General features: G+C 38.3%; 1 protein-coding gene across 3 annotated transcripts in view; it reads left to right on the top strand.

The window, feature by feature from the left end:
* The window catches only part of vps13b (vacuolar protein sorting 13 homolog B), a 389,126-nt gene that overhangs the window by 329,352 nt on the left and 41,505 nt on the right, over positions 1 to 18,269 (top strand). For all 3 annotated transcript variants that reach the window (XM_003226609.4, XM_008119485.3, XM_062980141.1), the window contains exons 43-47: positions 6,789 to 6,950; positions 14,388 to 14,543; positions 15,556 to 15,819; positions 17,630 to 17,713; positions 17,885 to 18,060. In XM_003226609.4, coding sequence (XP_003226657.2) covers positions 6,789 to 6,950; positions 14,388 to 14,543; positions 15,556 to 15,819; positions 17,630 to 17,713; positions 17,885 to 18,060 — 842 coding nt within the window. The remainder of the gene's footprint in view (positions 1 to 6,788; positions 6,951 to 14,387; positions 14,544 to 15,555; positions 15,820 to 17,629; positions 17,714 to 17,884; positions 18,061 to 18,269) is intronic.

Below are 18,269 nucleotides of genomic sequence, written 5' to 3'. Positions count from 1 at the left end.
CTGGTATCTGCCTTTGTTAGTACAGTGTTGTGGCATTTCTCCTTTGAAAGGAAAAAACTTTATTTCTTGCATCTTGATATAGCCAAAATATTTCCAGTGGTGGAAACATTCCAAAACATTGTTCCAGAAACAACAGGAAGGGCTCTAGTTTTCAAGGCGGGTGTGATAGGTCTAGGTCACAGATCATTATAGAAAATACTTCTGTTTTATTTCAACTCTCTTCTGAGCAACCTCAGGGTGGGATGAATAGAGTTTTATCTTTACAATAGCCCTGTAAGGTAGATAAGGTGGGAGATTGTGATTGACCAAACCCACCCATAGTGTTTAGTGGCTCTACATGGACTTGGAACAGGGGTCTCTTTGTTCCAGTTCAACATGCTGTTCACTATGCTGGCAAGAATGTTCTCTAACTAGAAGCAGATAAATGAACAGAGAGCCGTGTGTTGAGTGAAAGTCTATAGTTCAGGAGTACAGTTGGTTTGTTTTTCTCCCTTTCAGTTTTCACAAAAATATCTGAAATTCTCCAGATATCCCAAAGGGAGAATAGAGGTCTAGGAATCTTGTTGAGGGGATGGTGGTGCTATTTCTTTAAAGTTGCCTTGCTATAGACAGCTCGGACTGCCTGGTGTTGAGTCTTTTGATTTTAAAAGCTTTAATTCAAATGTTTTATTTTGTAAACTTTCATCATGGGGTCCCATTTTTAGTTAGTCATGTGGCCTCCTTCCTGTTTAAAACCAATTTAGTTAATTCAGTTTTTTATGCAATAAGTTCAGCACATATATGCTCCTTACTGATTAGGAAAGTGCCAGTTAACCTTCCCCAAAATGGCAAACCTCCCCCCCTCTCTCTCACCTTCATGTTTCCCATAATGTCCAATTGTGCTGGCTCACTGTGATGGTAATTATAGTAGAACACATCTGCGGGTTGACAGATTGGGGAGGATGATCTAAGATGTTGGGTTAAGATTGCTCAAAATCATTCACAAAACCAATTAGAGTAATAGGCTTTATCTGCTTTTTTGTCCCAGGAAATTGGATTTTCTAATGACTGTCATTGTATCTGGGAATTTCACTAAATGTGATGTGGAATATGAAGTTACAGAACTTTTCCAGACTTCGTATCGCTTCTCTAATCCATGACAAATACTTAAATACTTACTGAGGATATAAAACTTTATGATCCCATTTTTTCTAGTTCTGTGATCTCACACAGTATTGCAAGATCTCTAGTTCCTTAAGCAATTTAAGAATATATAAGAACTTTTGTGAGTCGGAAACGACGATATAAGAACTTTTGTGTGAAAGGGGAGATCAGTTTTGGCTCATCAGATCTGATTCAAGTGTTGGATTGTGTCCATGTAGAATAGAGCTTCCTCTCATCAATGACAGGATTGCCCATATGCCCTACACTCAGATATACTTAGCAGAGTTGGGGGAATATCACCATTTTAGAAAGGGTGCAGGGGATTGTTATTTATTATAGGTTAAGACAATGATAATTCTCTAGTCCTAAAACTAAGGACTAAAAATGACCTCACAGTCAATAAAGCAAGATTAAATTATCACCAACTGAACTTCAAATTTGTGCAGGATAATGATCACTTCTTTTATTTAAAGTATTTCTTAATCACCCTCTTTATCAAAAAGATTCCACTCATATATCAAAGTGCAGTTTCTAAATCTATAGAGCTTATTTTAAGAGACAGTATTTGTGCTAGTAACTAAACACTGGAAACACTGATTGCAGTGTAGACTACAACCTTGATTTGTACCATGAAGGCCCAGTCTCTTACAGCCTCCAACAGATGCTTAACATTTCAAATACCATTCTGGTTTTACTCTTTAGATTGGAATAGAAAACCACTTTCTTTTCCAGATGGTGGTCTTTGAGCAGAAGTATATGTGCTTTACAAGCTGACCTTTCTAACCCTCACAACTGATGAGGCACCATATACATTTGGCACCAACCAAAAGTATGAACCTCACAGATCTGCAGCATATGTGCTATGGCATAATGTTATGCACAAATATGTACATTTATCTATTATACAATGCAAGATGTAGAAAAGATGAGTAATACTTTTCAGTATACTACTTCAAACCATGTTTCCTTTACCTAATGAGTAAAATTGGAGGTAATTTCCTTCACTACTCTATTGAAAATCTTTCAGAGTTAAAGGGAACAGCTTAAGAATGCATAACACCAATTGGTCCTGTTTTAAAGTACAGTTCTTTCAGTATTTTATCACACCTTCCCCAATGAGAGTTTTATACCTGTTCATAGGGTTACTACTTTTATTACTAAATTTAGAAATTATTGGAAGTGTATACAGTTTTTCATTTCCAAGATTAGAATTTTAGACAGATATTAAGATTAGTAGAAAATTGTGAATTTGGCATTCTTTGTACAAGTTTTCATCTTCTAGATGTTATCTCAGGAGCGTACAACAATATTTTTCTGCCATTTGATCCTTGTTCCTGTTAAAACATTCTATACATAATGATTTACTGTAGGAATACCATGTATACATAAATAACTTGTCAATAAAACTTCAAATTGACATTTTCCACTAAGATAAATTTTAAACATCTTGCACAGCTAAGCTTCCAGTCATTCTGTCTACAAAATTAACAAGAAAATCCAATACGGAGAAAATGGTTTAGATATTCTTATGTTTTACTTTGACATACAAAGATCCTTAGATGTTAACTCTTCCTTTTAAGAAGAACATTTTCTAAATCTGGAACAAGAAAATCCATGTTTGTGGGTACTTCTTTGAGCATATGGGTATGGCAGCCTGACAGTATAAAGTCACTGATCCACCATTAGAGAATGCCAAAACAAACTCTGTGATCTCAAGTGATGCCAGGAATGTCAGCCTTGCTTTCCTCAGATACTACTGCACATACAGATGCTACTTATAAAATGTGAATCTTTCATCCTTTTGTTGATGTTTTCTGTGTGGAACACGTTGATGAGAACAGTACCACATTAAATGTTTTAGATGATATTATAACAAAGATCCTATGAATCTGGAAGTTCAACATGAGAATGTCTTACATGCAGCTCTACCCAGCCCTATCATCAGTACTGTTCCTGAACATCACATAGTGACTAGAGTGGGTATAGAGATGTACTACAAACAAATTGAGGAGAAAAGAAAACACTGTTTGGGAAGGATACAAAATACGTTTTCATGAGAATACTGCCATTTTCTCCATTCCTTTTGATTATTTTTTTTCTGGAAAAGAAAGTAATGAAGCCAAAGGGGAATGCTGAGAAAGCACAGGAATGCAGGATTTGGGTAGTTTTTTTAAAGTACATAATGGAAAATGGAGTATACACATTTGGTCACCATAGATACCAAGCTCTGCTTGGGGATGTTCAGGCATCTTACAGATGTTAATATATGTATCCAAGGATAATTTTGCATAACTCTGAAAATTAATGGATCACATACTTTATATACCTCAGAAGCTAGCATTTGGCCTGTCATGTTTGTCAAAGTGAAGTGCTGACAGCGTCAGCTACCAAAGTCAGCTCTCTGAAAAACTGGTGGCCAAGAAAGAGTTGGCTAGCTAGAGAAAGCTGGCCTCCATCCTTGTTTTTATATGCTTATTTGAGTTCCTTGGCAATTTGCTGACAGAACCTTGAAATAACTGTAAACAAAAAGGGATGACCCAGCCTGTTGATCGTGGGAGAAGATGCTGTGTAAGAAAAGACACTGGAAAGTAAGTCTAGCTCTAAGAGTGAAGATAATAACAAAACTGACAAACAACCAAAGAGAGGGGAAATGGTCAGAGAGAAGCAAAATACGTAAAAGGAAAAAAAATTAAGAGAATTTCATGAGTGAGGGTGAAATAATGTGATATGTTATTTTATTGGATGGATTATAGTTGTGAACTAGAGTAACGGGATAGAAACATCTTGCATAAGTGGTAGGGTAAGTAACATGTTGATGCACGTATGGCAATGTTGCCAGTTATCGTCCTCCAGGCTTCAAATTATTATTGTTGTTATTATTATTGACACAACGACATTGTATGACACAGCAAACATGATAGATATGCTGGATTTCATATCACAAAATCACAAGTTGAACACTTCCCAAGCGTTTAGGACTGTGTGATGTATTTTCGGATGATGCGCGCAGATCCCAGTAGGGTGGCCTTTTGCAGTTGGCAGATCATAATTTTGTCAATGTCTATTGTTTCCAAATGCCCCCCCCATAGGTGCCACCTTGTCGTGGGGGGGGGGGGGTTAACGGTTCTAAGGATGCTGAGAGCTGTGCTGGCGGTAGTGTAACTACCGGCAGGTCCAACCAAGCCAGAGAGGTCTCAGCTGAGGAGTGGAACTAAGATCACCTAACCCATTAGCATTACGGAGAATCAAACCAAAACGAAGTCTATACTGGCTCGGTTGTCGCCCAGGATAAAAAGGACCGCGTTGGATGCTGCCGATTCTGGACATCCATTGACAAGTGGGCTACAGAATCAAAATACAAATGAACAGTCACAGAAGCGGCAGAAATATACAATGCCAGAAAACCGCATTGTTATTATTTCATGTATTACCATATTAAATAATATAATAATTTATACAGACTCATGAGTGATTTGTAGACTCTTGACTAAACCTGTTGCTACTGGTGGAAAGATACCGGATGATCTTTTCTTCAGTCTGATCACTCAGTGTATATTAAAACCAAATACAAATTAATGAAGAGTTGTCATTGACATCTTCTCACTACTTTCTATTGAAGTTTAAAAATAAATTGAGCAGCGTAATATATTCTGTTATAAATTAATACATTACTTCCTCTATGAGTAGACCTATTGAATCAATGGGAGCTTGGTGAGTGAATACTCATATATTGTATATACAGTAGAGTCTCACTTATCCAAGATAAACGGGCTGGCAGAACCTTGTATAAGCGAAAGTCTTGGATAATAAGGAGGGATTAAGAAAAAAGCCTATTAAACATAAAATTACATTATGATTTTACAAATTAAGCACCAAAACATCATGTTTTACAAGAAATTGACAGAAAAAGCAGTTCAAATACACAGTAATGTTATGTAGTAATTACTGTATTTACGAATTTAGCACCAAATCATTGCAGCATTTACTACAAAAACAATAACTACTAAAAGGCAGACTGCCTTGGATAATACAGAACTTTGGATAAGTGAAGCTTGGATAAGTGGTACTCTATTGTACTCATATATAAGTCAACCTCGTGTATAAATTAAGTTTTGGGACCCAAATTATGGATTTTTATACAGCACAATGTTGTTTCTGGGCCAGCTGCCCATTATTACTGCCGTTTGCCTGCCCCAGCATTCAAAAAGGCCAGAAGAGACACGACAGCAGAAGAGTAGAGGGGATGGTTGTGCCTTTTAGGTGCTTCCAGGACAACCTGAGCTCTCGCCTTTTGCCGCTCTACTAAGAAAAGGGACTGGTTTCCTCCTTTGATATGCATTCATGTACCATCCTCATACTATTGAGTTGCTTAACTGAGCTTTTTTGTTTTATTTTTAGTAAAGTTTCTAAATTTATGCCGTTTCAGTTGTTGGGGGCTTAAACATCAGACGTCCATGATGTATTAAAAAAAAAACCTTATGGATATGCAAAAGTACTGTTTCTTTCACTTCCACATTTCTTGCTATATATGCATTCTTATATAAGGTTGAAGCTCCTGAAGCATTTGGGACTTGAGTAATTCACTTATGTAGAGTGAAACTTGTGTTTCAGTAGTCTTCCAAGATTGGTTTTCAAGTTTAGGGGGCTCCATTGTTGTTTTCAGATCTTATGTTACCCAATTTTACCAAGTAGCTAATCTGCCTGTTCCAGTCTGCTGAATCTTCTTGTTTATCCTAAGCTGTCTAAGGGCAATATTGTGATTGTTGCTGCCAGAAGATAAATAAAAAAGCTTGTTTTCTAAAAAATAGTGTCCAAAAGTGTGTGATGTTGGTGGTTGCCATGAAGTAGAAGAAAATATTGATCAGCTCCTTACATAAGTTCCAGAAAAGTTACTGTTTTGTCATGTTCCAAACGCTCTGTTTACATCATGGGAATGGCAAACACAATTGTTTAATCCTTTCACTACATAAAATCAACTGAATAGTTTAACATGTTGTTTGCACATATCCTGGCACAAAAGGACATGACTGTATTTTATTTGCTTACATCAGAGCAAAACAGCATTTCAGAATCTCTCTGTGAACAGTAAATCTTATCCCAGGTCAAGGAACATTTTTTTTTAAAAAAAGTCAACATTTAAAAAAAGTGAAACATGAGCTTGACAATTTAATATTTCACATATCTGCTTCAAATTAGGGGAGTGTATTAGAGTTTGTGTGTGTAATCAAATGTCAGTGGCTATATGCAAATTTCAGTACTGCTGTGGTAATACTTTTAAGTTCTCAGAAGTAAAAATTATTTTTCAGACTTCACACTTAATCTTAAAACATTAACTCAGTGCACTTGTCTATAGCACAAATGGTACTTTATTGACCACACATATTCAATTCAAACAATCTTTTAAAAATTGAGCTTCCATTGTCTTTTTTGGTCATTTGTGGTTTACAGTTCAAGGAATATAAATTAAAATACATTTTGGGGACCCATAAATTGCTTTGCCATTTATGATACGGAAAGAAAGTGTTCTAGAAAACCTTGTGATGGGAGTTTTTTGGTGCAAAAACTTTCGCCACTGGGCAGACAGCTGCCAAACATCTTGCAATTAATCTGACGCTTGTTTGGCTTTCATATTCCTTTCCTTTCAGAACCAGTGCCCCGAGGCAGAAGAGTTGGTCTTCAGCCATTTTGTAATCTGTAATGACACACAGGAGACACTGCGGTTTGGCCAGGTGGATACGGATGAAAATGTTTTGCTGGCTAGCCTCCACAGTCACCAGTACAGCTGGCGTTCTCACAAGTCCCCGCAGGTATGTCAGAAAAAGCCTTATAAGTGCAACGATTGTTAAAACCTGGTGGTGGTTTAATAATTGATTCTGGTTTTTATTCATGCATTCAGCTATCTTTAGCCTCCCAGATTTCAGCTGGGGTCACATGCTTTAGCTGTGAGAGACACAAGAGATAAACAATAAGAATGAGGAAACACAGAAGTGTTTAGATTTCATTCAAGTTTGGAACCATATGCCCACACGCTTTCGAGTTTTTGAAAAGAGAACATTAGGCTTTTGAACCAGAGCATAGCAATTTAAGAGGAGGAGGTCAGTCTTCAGGTTTTGGGATGTTGATCCACTGCCGGCACAAAGTCCTGGAGAAATTTGAAGGGTAAATCACAAAATAAGGCTTCAGGGGAAAATGTCATGTGAAGCTTCTTCCATCTATAAAAACACTGATATTCTTCCACAGATTCTAACCACATTTTGGGGGGAATTCATAGGTATCAAAACGTATGTGCGATTGTCCTTTACAAACAAAGACACAAATAAACCACATCACATTTAAACAATTTCTAAAATGCCTATAGTACTGTACAAGATTTCAGAGTTACTGGAATTCTTTTTCAGGTTCCAAAAGGGGATGTGAAAGAGGGTTTAGTGGGCATGCTAGAAAGGTCAATCTGCTTACTATAAGATTCTCAATTAAATAGATATTTTGTAGTCCATCATAGCCATGAAATCCTTATGACAAGACAATGCAAAGTAAAATATGACATAGTATTGAAAGATGAGATACCCAGGTCAGCCACTCCACTAGCTATTGAGACAGAATGGACGGCAAATAGGAATAACATTATAGCTATATATGAAGCCAAAAGATGTTGAGCTGCTCAGAAAAGTACACATCTGCACAACAGATATAGGAACATGGAATGTGACAAATACAGTAGCAAAAGAAACTAGAAACTGTAAAATAAGAAATGGAATGTATAGTATGCCTCAGGTCAGGTAGATTTTGTATTCATGTACGTAAACAAAACATTTGAACCTTCTCAAAATCATTTGAAGATTTCTCCCACAATACATTTCACAAGCCTCTGTTTTTCTTACGATTTTCATTTTGGTGGCCATACTTACAAATCTTACCAGAAAGTTAAAGATTTTCTAAACCTTGGCTCAGTCATCAGTCAAAACAAACAAGTTAGTCAAGAAATTAGGGGGAATTAGGGGGAAATTAAGACTAAAACTAGGAAGGGCTATTACGAAGGAACTAGGTAAGATCCCTTAGCCTACAAGTGCATAATAAAATACCAAAGTTAGAATTATCTATGCACCAATATTCCCAGATTCTATGTAGGATTATGTCAAATGTGATCTAACAGAAAGAAAATGAACTCATTTGACATGTGCTAGAGCTGTGGATTGCACCCTCCGCCCCCAAAAAAACTGATCTGAGAGCAAATGAAGTTTGAATTCAAGAAAATAGGAATCGGGTGCTGCTGAGCAACCCAACTATCTGTTATTAGAAAACAGACAGAATTGGTCTCAGTGGTCACTCAGATGAATTCATTATCTAGTGATGTATGAGGAATGAACACTGTGCTAGCAGGCAGGAATAACTGAGCAAGTATGAAGCAAAGAGTGGGAGAAATTTGGAAGAGGAAAAAGCAAGTCAGCAACTGTGAGCAGCCTCTTTCACTTGCAGGGAAGCAGGGCTTGGCTTTCTGAAACTAGAAATTTTCGATTTAGGTAATGAAGAATAAAGAAAGGAACTAACTTAGTTTTCTCCATACCTCACAACCTCTGAGGATGCCTGCCATAGATGTGGGCGAAACGTCAGGAGAGAATACTTCTGGAACATGGCCACACAGCCCGAAAGACATACAACAACCCTGTGATCCTGGCCATGAAAGCCTTCGACAACACATTAACTGGGTTTTGTTTTTGCATGAGCTTTCATGGCAATAAACCCACTTTCTGGATGTACTACAAAGTGATACAGTATGAAGGCCTTAGGCATGAAGCATATTTATACAGTTATGGGAGTGGGATAGAATGTTCTAGGACACAGAATGGTGCAAATCATGACTCTTCTCCTAAATTTTCAAAGGGCTACTGGTGATAAAAGTCTTTACAGAGGTCAGTTAGTGTTGATGTGTGAAAGCAATAAATCTGCATATCCAAAGTCAGTTTCCCAGAGTTCAAAATTTGTTATCTGTACAATAACAAGGACTAGTATATTAATACATGTAGCATGCCATAAAGCCACTGTTTTTGTCCTTAGCTCTGCTAAGTGGATTCAATCCTTGGCATATTCAAATGTACATAATGTACACATGTTTTGTGGTGGTGGCAATGAAAGAAATGCCTCACTACCACTTCCCTAGAGAGAGAGCATTGAGCATGAGCCGGATGGCCAAGAATGATACAGTGGCAGTGCTGCGCTCTTCTCCAACTGAATGGCAACAAGACATATCTTCCATAGCCACTGCCACAAAGTGTTCTGAGATTGTCCATATGATCCTGAGTATCTAAGACTAATTCACCAATTTGCATAAACTCTGTGCTCCTGCTGTTGCTGCTACTAGCAGTGGGTGAATGGATCTTTTGGGCCCTCCTCCCACTTTAGATCCAGGCAAAGCCAGGTCAGGAATGGGGTGAAGATGAGTGTTCTCAGAACGGTGGTGACCACTCATTCAAATGCTGCTGGTACACTGGCTTCTCTGTCAGCTAAGTCTGACTTTGTTTGGTGAGCTTCCAGCCCCAGGGAGCGCCCTGTTTGATGATTGCTTAGGTGCCCAGTCCCCAAACAATGTATGCAATAGATGGCTTTTGCAGAATCAGCGGCAACCTCTGCATTCACCTGCTGCCCTATTCCAGTTTTAAGTGAACATGTTCATAGTCTCTCTGCAAGCTTCATAGATTGAATCCATTTGGTTGTGAGTCTTGAGATTGCAAATGTATTCACTTAAAAATGGTGTAGTGCAGCAGCAGCCTGCCTCCTAAACCATTTTTAATGGGGACTTAACCATGCTGTTTTTGGCATCTGTGTAGGGTTCTGGAACCAAGCCCCCATAGATGCCAAAGGCCCACTGTAATTCAGTCCAATAGCTTCCCTTTCTAGTCTTCTTTTGTAATTTTCAAGGACTACAATTTGTACAACACAGCCCGCGGTGGCACAGCGGGTTAAACCGCTAAGATGCTGAGCTTGCTGACCAAAAGGTCGGGTGTTCGAATCCTGGTAGCGGGGTGAGCTCCCACTATTAGCCCCAGCTTCTGCCAATTTAGCGAGAAGGTAACGGTGCTCCATGTAGTCGTGCTGGCAACATGACCTTGGAGGTGTCTTTGGACAACACTGGCTCTTCGGCTTAGAAATGGAGATGAGCACCACCCCCAAGAGTCAGACACGACTAGACTTAATGTCAGGGGAAACCCTTTACCTTTACCTACAACTTGTACATTCCTCATTGCATGTTCAAAATGTTAATATATTCTTCCACTCAGTTTTGAATACTGCCATTTTAATGTCTGATTTGTGTCCATTAAACCTCTTGTGTAAAGACTGTCCTGTTTGTCCAGTGAGAGTGTAGAAGTGCATTGCTGGCCTGGAATGGCATATATCACATTGGAGAAGAACAAGTAAATTTACCTCTAATGTTGTAAGTGATGTTATTGGCTCCTGCAATATTGATCCTAGTGTACAGGCGGGAACATAATTGGCATTTGGATTTATGACAGAGTATTGTCCCTGTATTACCATAAATGAGTAAGATTTGGTGGCTGATTGTACACCAAAAAGGCCTATCTCCCATAGCTTTTGAGAGGGTGTGTTGTTCTCCAGAATTGATTATAGGTCATGGAAGAGGCATCTGAGTAGTCTCAACTGGGAACTATAGGTGACTGCTAAGGGTATTGTGCCATTTTGTGGTTTTAATCGGTTGTACTAAATGGTTCCTAAGTCTTGCCTTGTCAATTTGTTTCTTCACCTCCTTACTGGATTTATCTAAATATGAAATAATGAGCTAGTAAACAAATAGCTGTTGAATCCCATTGACCTCCGCCCATCACAACACAAGCCTGGCAATACTCATATACATTGTTGTTATTGTCTTTGTCGTGTGCCTTCAAATTGTTTTGATTCACAGCAGTCTTCTCTTGGGTTTTCTGGCACATGATTTGTTCAGAAGGTGGATTGCCTCTGCTTCTTCGAAGGCTTAAAAATTGTGATCTGACAGGAAGTCAGCCAGTTGGTTTCTATGGCCAAGCAGGGGTTTGAACTCTGGCCTCCAGACACCTAGTCCAGCCATCCAGACAACTATGTCACACTGACATTTTATTTTTGTTCTATTGGTATTTTATTGCTGCTCACATGACAATAGAGTTTTGAAATGGAAATAAAACTTTTGGGTTGCTTGTCAGGTTGCCAGAAAATAATGGACTTTTCACACAGAAGACTAAGCATTCACGAAATGTTGTAAAACCACTTCACTTGGTTGTACAGTTGAAACCCAAATAAGCAGTTGTGATGTTGTATTATATAGAAAGGATAGTGAACAGTTTGACACTTGGCTAAGCAAAGTTCTTCTGTTTAACAACATGTCTTAATGTTTCATGTAGAGTATATTTATACACAAAAGAAATTAATGCAACCTCATTGGAATTTCAGCATGTTTTGTGTATCGTATTGTGACACCTTCTAAATTGCTCCAGTGCTGGAATGGGTTTTGAGGAACTCATTATCCAAAGGTCAGAATAGTGCCCAAGCATGGACAAGCCGTGCGAGTGTCAGATTAATGGAATGGCGGATGACTTCATAGTTTTGCAGCTATTTCATTTCTCCTGATAATTCTCATCTTGCCAAGTGAGTGAATTTTAAGAACTCTGAGAGCAGATTGTAAGATAAATGTGAAATATGAAATAATCCATACTTTTGGAGTCAGGGACTTTCTTCTAGGCATTAGTTCATGTTTGACTTGCTTGACTCACACTTGGGAATAAAATGAGTTAGGACAAGGTCTCAGATACCACATTCCCTTACTAGGGGGAAAACCCACTCACAGAACTTTGGTGAGCTCATGTTTCTTGTTACACAGGCACTAAGCAGCAGAGGTTGCCATAAAATACTTTATTTAACCTTTACAAAAATGTTTTTTTACTATGGCAAAGCAGGCCAGTTAAAATGAAAATAAATAGTTTTCAAAGGATTGGGTTTCATTAACATTCATATCATTTAAAGTCTTAATTTTTCTTTTGCTGATTAAAGTTGAGAAGAGGTGTTGTAATTGCCCATTTTAATACATTATAAAAATAAATGAAAGAAGTCTTAAAATTCCTTTGGTTTTGCTACAGTGGTATAAAGCTAAAACCTCAAAACATATTTGCTTCAGATGTAAATTTATATAAAGAATTGAATCATGGCATTCACAAATCAATCTTTTATTTAATACTTACTTTACAACAGTAGAAAAAAAGAAGTTGTGTTTTAATATATCATATTTTACAAACCCTCTGAAAATCTTAATGTGTATGAAGGATTTGGGGGTGGGGGTGGAATACCCTGGAATTCCTCAATTTATTCCTACTGTTTTATTCTTTCCCCCCTATAAATGTCCTGCTTCTAAATCGTTCATTATATTTGGTTAAATTTTCATTTCATTAGTTCAAATACTTTTTCTGAATTCAACCACTTGCTGGCTCATATGTGGTTCCACTCAGTTCAGCAGTTGCAAAAATTATTCCAGGGCTCCATAAAAGTCTAGGGAGAATATGTGGGAAAGTAAGAGTCACGTTTGTGAGGATGTGAGGCAGCCTCAGTTGGTCTTTGCTATTAAACCCATCATTTCTTCATTGTAACCAAACAGAAACCATTTTGCTCTCCAAGAGATGAAGAAATGTGAACCACACAGAATTTAAAGGTGGAGGAGAGACCTGAGAAGCCAAGCACATACAACCATTATTGGGTGCCAGATAATATACAGGGTGGCTATTGAACCTGGCAGGTAGCAGTAGCAGCAGTAGTAGCTCCTTGCCTTTTCTTTCTTACCTTCCTATCTTTTTGCCTTTTAAAGATCAGAGCGGTGTATGATGCTCTAAAATAGCCTTCTTCCTTTAGGTGTGGTATAAGATGCAACCCTCCAACCTTTCATGCATAAAACCCAGTGCATATGTGTCGGTACAATTAAAATGCCAACTATGAAAGCATTTACAGAAGGGACCAAAAATAGTTTCATACAGTGGGAAGGATGAGAGAGATTTCCTCCCAGAGATGACTATTTTTCTAACCTTTTCATAATCCTTTCTTGCATAGTCTTAATTTCAAATGCATATAAATCATTGTGGTGTAAAGTCAGAAAATTATTAAGTCAGGTTTTGTAATCTGATGACTGCTAGATGAAAACTGACAGTATATTCCTTGGCGATACTCAGTTAATGAACTTGCTGTTTATACAAGATTGGGGGGGGGGGTGCGGTGCTGTGGCTAATTACATCTTAGTCCAGAGTATTTCATTTTGCAGTTATGTTGTTAACTGGGGTCAACCAGACCTCCATTTTGTTTTTCCTACTATAGTGCTTTTTTCTAGGTTCAAAGGCTTTTACCTCTTATGTTTTAGAGTATGTGGTACCCCAGCTCAACTTCAGCTGTAAGCAACTTGGTTTCAGTTGTGGCAGTTTTGTCTTTATTCTATGACTAAGATTTAAATATCAAAGCTATCTCAGGCTTTTATGTCACAGAGTACATTTTCCCTTCAGGGTACTTATTATCCTGTATATTTGTGTTAGGAGTCAAGGCCTAACTCTTGTAATTCAAAAGCCACCCACTGTTTTGGACATGTTTGTTTTACATGCAATTTTGTGCAGAGGAGAACAAAAACTGCCAGGAGGCTACTGGGTTGGAGCATCTTAGCAGTTTGTTATTGTGGCTCCTTCTTAAAGGTCAATGTCAGACTTCACTGGAAAAAGCATAATTTCAGTGTTTAGTCCATTAGCCTTGATTCATTGTCCTTGCTGTGTGTGGGGAGGGCTCTGCTATCTCATTCTCTAAACCTTCGGGCTTTGTTTTGTTTTGATCATACAAAGGATATAAGAACTATAACATTCTTTTGTAGGATAGGTAGGTATGTCCATCAGTACAAATAACTGTATCGTAAGCCTGGATCATTCTCACCTGTACAGATTAACCCCTGTTACACATAGCAGAGTAATCTGTAGGATTTTTCTTTTCAGGACTGAAGGTTATTTCCTTTATTAAGTATAAAATAAAGGATTACCTAGACCTTTGACATTCCAGCAAATAAGCTTTCTTGGGTAATTGATCTTGCGTATTTTTCCAGTACAAGTGCTAAATCTGTTTATATAGTAATTTTAGAATTTTTCTAAACAATATAGGTTTGTTTTGTTTTTCTATAAGCATAGCTAATTATTGTATACTATTAGTTCTAATTGCTTGCTTTTGTTTTTGTTTATTATTTTCAGCTGCTACATATCTGTATTGAAGGTTGGGGAAACTGGCGGTGGTCTGAGCCATTTAGTATAGATAATGCAGGGACATTTATCAGAACTATTCAGTACAAGGGAAGGACAGCGTCACTTATCATCAAGGTCCAGCCACTCAATGGAGTACAGAAACAAGTAAGTGTGCAGTACATGATAGTTTTTACACAGTGATTCCTTTCCCTTCAAAAATAAGTTGCTTGCAGATGCCACTAACAATAATTGTGCCCAGTAATGAAAATACATATGTTAATACCTTATGAACAGATATAGTTTTGAGACAGTTCATGTTACCTGAACAAACCAGATAAAATATTTTGAAATCAGTGCTGATTTATAGTGGAACAATCCTGCAAAGTTTTGTAAGTTAATTAAAGTTGTATTTCAAGCCTAGTGGACAAAATAAGAGTGTAAAAAGTATGAGAGTTGCCATTGCTAATGATTGTTTAACCAGTGCAAAGAGGCCTAAGCATAATGAAGCTGCAGTAAATTACAAAGCCATTTGCATGATGACTCACACAAGTGAAATGGGGTGTTTATCGAAATGAAACAAATGAAAGCGAGATATAATTTGTAGTTTCTGGAATTGAAGTTTTCTCTTTATGTATGATTGCATTTATGGGTCAGTCACATCTGATCTTGGAAGCCAACAAGGGCCAGATATAGTTCATATTTGAATGGGACACTACCAAGGGATACCAGAGGCTGTTGGCTATATTCAGAGGAAGGCAGTGGTAATTGAACAATCCTTGCATAAGAAAACGCTATGAAATTAATGGAGCTACCATAAATTGACAGGTGATTTGAAGGAGCATGGCTTAATTGCCAATTTCAAATATGCTGATTTTGTAGTGCCATCTAAAGCACCATTAAACTAAGTTTCTAAGTGCAGGGAAGAGCAGTTTAACAAACCACAGCATTTTCCTCAAGGTCTGGCACACACAGGGAAGAGCAAAGAAAGAACATGGATCACAAGGCTTCTTTTTCATGTGGTAAAGGATAATTTATCTGTCAGAGATCATTGTATTGCCTGGAGTGTTATCTGCACAAATGCCCACAAATATACATGGCAATTTGTACACTGGGGATTTCATACTTGGCTTTGATTTCTGTATAATATATATCTGTGTCTGTCTTCTTTCAAACCTAGATTATCATTTGTGGAAGACAAATTGTGTGCAGTTATTTGTCCGAAAGCATTGAGATAAAAGTTGTACAGCATTATATTGGACAAGATGGACAGGCAGTTGTGAAGGAGCATTTTGACTGTCTTGCACCTAAACAGAAGCTCCCGTCCTATGTCCTAGAAAACAATGAACTAACAGAATTGAGTGTGAAGGCTAAAGGAAATGAAGACTGGTCAAGAGATGTGTCACTTGAGTCTAAACACACTGAATATAGCACCGTCATCCAGGTATGCAACAAATATTTTGTAAATCTGTAGTTTTTGTTGTTTAAAAAATAATACCTTTTCCTAGCCAAAGCCTCTACCCTACATGAGGATAATGGCTGACTAAGCAGTATCCACTCTCAAACTCACTACCAATATAGTGCAGCGATGTTTTATTTTAGAATTAGATAGATTATCACATTGCCTGTTCTATAACAGAGGTGAGGAATGTATGGCTCTCCTGATGTTGTTGATTTTTAGTTCCTATCATCCCTTAAAATAATTTCTACTGATTAGGCATTCCTTTCTTGCCAATTTGCTATTCTCTACATTGGTTACCATCATGCTCATTTTGCCCACAAAGATATTTGTCACCAACACTTCTGACCACAGCAATTCTGTTTAGATCTCTTCTTCTGTTTCAATTCTACTGTTCCCAGCTGTTTATCTTGTGACTTTTACAATCTGCTAGTGGAGCCCAGGTGGCGAAGTGTGTTAAAGCACTGAGCTGCTGAACTTGCAGACCAATAGGTCCCAGGTTGAATTCCCGGGACCGGCTTGAGCGGCCGCTGTTAGCTCCAGCTTCTGCCAACCTAGCAGTTCGAAAACATGCCAATGTGAGTAGATCAATAGGTACTGCTCCAGTGGAAAGGTAACGGCGCTTCATGCAGTCATGCCGGCCACATGACCTGGAGATGTCTATGGACAACACCGGCTCTTCGGCTTAGAAATGGAGATGAGCACCAACCCCCAGAGTCAGACATGACTGGACTTAAAGTCAGGGGAAACCTTTACCTTTACCTAGTCTTCCATTCTAGGAGGCATTCCTTGTCCATCTGCATCTACTGCCACTGCAATACCTCCTCCCACTAGCCATCCAACTACAGTAACAGTCACAACTATAGTTCCTTCATCTACATCTGTATCACAGGAACATGATTCCTCTGATGATGATTATTATTCTGACTCTTCCGCCCCAACATCACCTTATCCCCTTACATCCTTTCGTACTGCTGCTGTTGTGTTGTTATTGTTGTTATATCTCACCAAACAAGCATGAGAAGGTTGTGGGATGAAGAAGGACCCATCCAGATATTTTAGAGCTGTATCTGGGATTCTCTGAGGGTTATATATGCCTTGCACAATCTTCCCTCTGATTATTTTCCCTATTTATTCTCTGATTAATTAAAAAACTGAGGGGACTAGCTTGGTGGACTTGAATATGCACAGCCAATGGGTGAGGTGACATTCCCACCAAACTCCTTATCCCTGGGCTATTTCAAGTAGATCTCTGTGCAGCTGCTAGAATCCATTTGCATGAGAGCATTGATGACTACTTGAAGAACCACAGTTATAGGTGAGCAACATTTCCCTCCTATCTGTGTTCTGTGGCAGCCCAGCACCTGCTTTTTGCATTGTGAGGTAATTTGCAATTAAGATGTTATTTTTCTTGGGAGTTTTCCTCCCAGTGCAAATGGGCGGGTTGAAGGCCCTGATTCAGAACAAGATTGAGAATACAGAATTGCAGCTATCAATTAAAAAAAACTCTGTCATGGTGCCAATACATATTTACTTACTTTTCCTTAAAAAAGCAAACAGTCATTCAATTGTTAATTGTGTAGATGGTTTCACATCTGATTTTGGGTCCTAATCCCAGTGGCCTATATAATTGTGTCTAAAAATAATGCGTAAAAAGCAGAGACAATTTTTCTCTGAGAACTGTTTCCCCACTTAACTGGCACTGTTTCTTTTGTTGTTGGTGGTGATATAAAATATTTAGCTCTGTAAGGCTGCAATAACCTCGGTGAGTGCCTATCTTGCTTTTTGTCTGCAGGTGCCATCGTCAAACAACTCCATAATTTATGTTTGGTGCATGGTTTTGACTTTAGAGGGCAATTCTCAAGTGGAGCAACGAATTGTGAGTACATTCCTCACTGTCCAAATTGATCTTACATCATATGTTCCATAACTACGGTCAGATTGACCCTGAATAGAGATTTATTGACAGTTTGTTATAGCTATAATGCTGCAGCTGGATGGCGAGATCCAAGCTTAATGCTAAAGTTGTTCTGCTCTTTTGTATTTGTAGATTGTTTTCAGCCCTCTTTTTATCATGAGAAGTCATCTTCCCGATCCCATCATCATACATTTAGAGAAAAGGAGCCTGGGGCTGAGCGAAATGCAAATGATTCCAGGAAAGGGGCAAGAAAAAACATTGCAAAATATAGAACCAGATTTAACTCATCACCTGACCTTCCAAGCCAGGTATATCTTTTGAGATTTTTCCTATTAAACACATAGACCTAAATTCACCATAGTGCTGCCTGTGTAGCACAAATGTGTGGATGATTCTCCCCCTTCCCTGTTTCTCTCCACACCAGCCAAAGATTTTGGAGATGTAGATGGAAGATTACACCAGTCCCATTTCTTCTGAATTAAGGAGTTTCAGCAGTGAAAGTCCATTCCTAATTGTG

Source organism: Anolis carolinensis, chromosome 4, assembly GCF_035594765.1.
Source record: "Anolis carolinensis isolate JA03-04 chromosome 4, rAnoCar3.1.pri, whole genome shotgun sequence".
NCBI classification, from domain to species: domain Eukaryota; kingdom Metazoa; phylum Chordata; class Lepidosauria; order Squamata; family Dactyloidae; genus Anolis; species Anolis carolinensis.
This window is presented reverse-complemented; position numbering and strand designations above follow the sequence as displayed.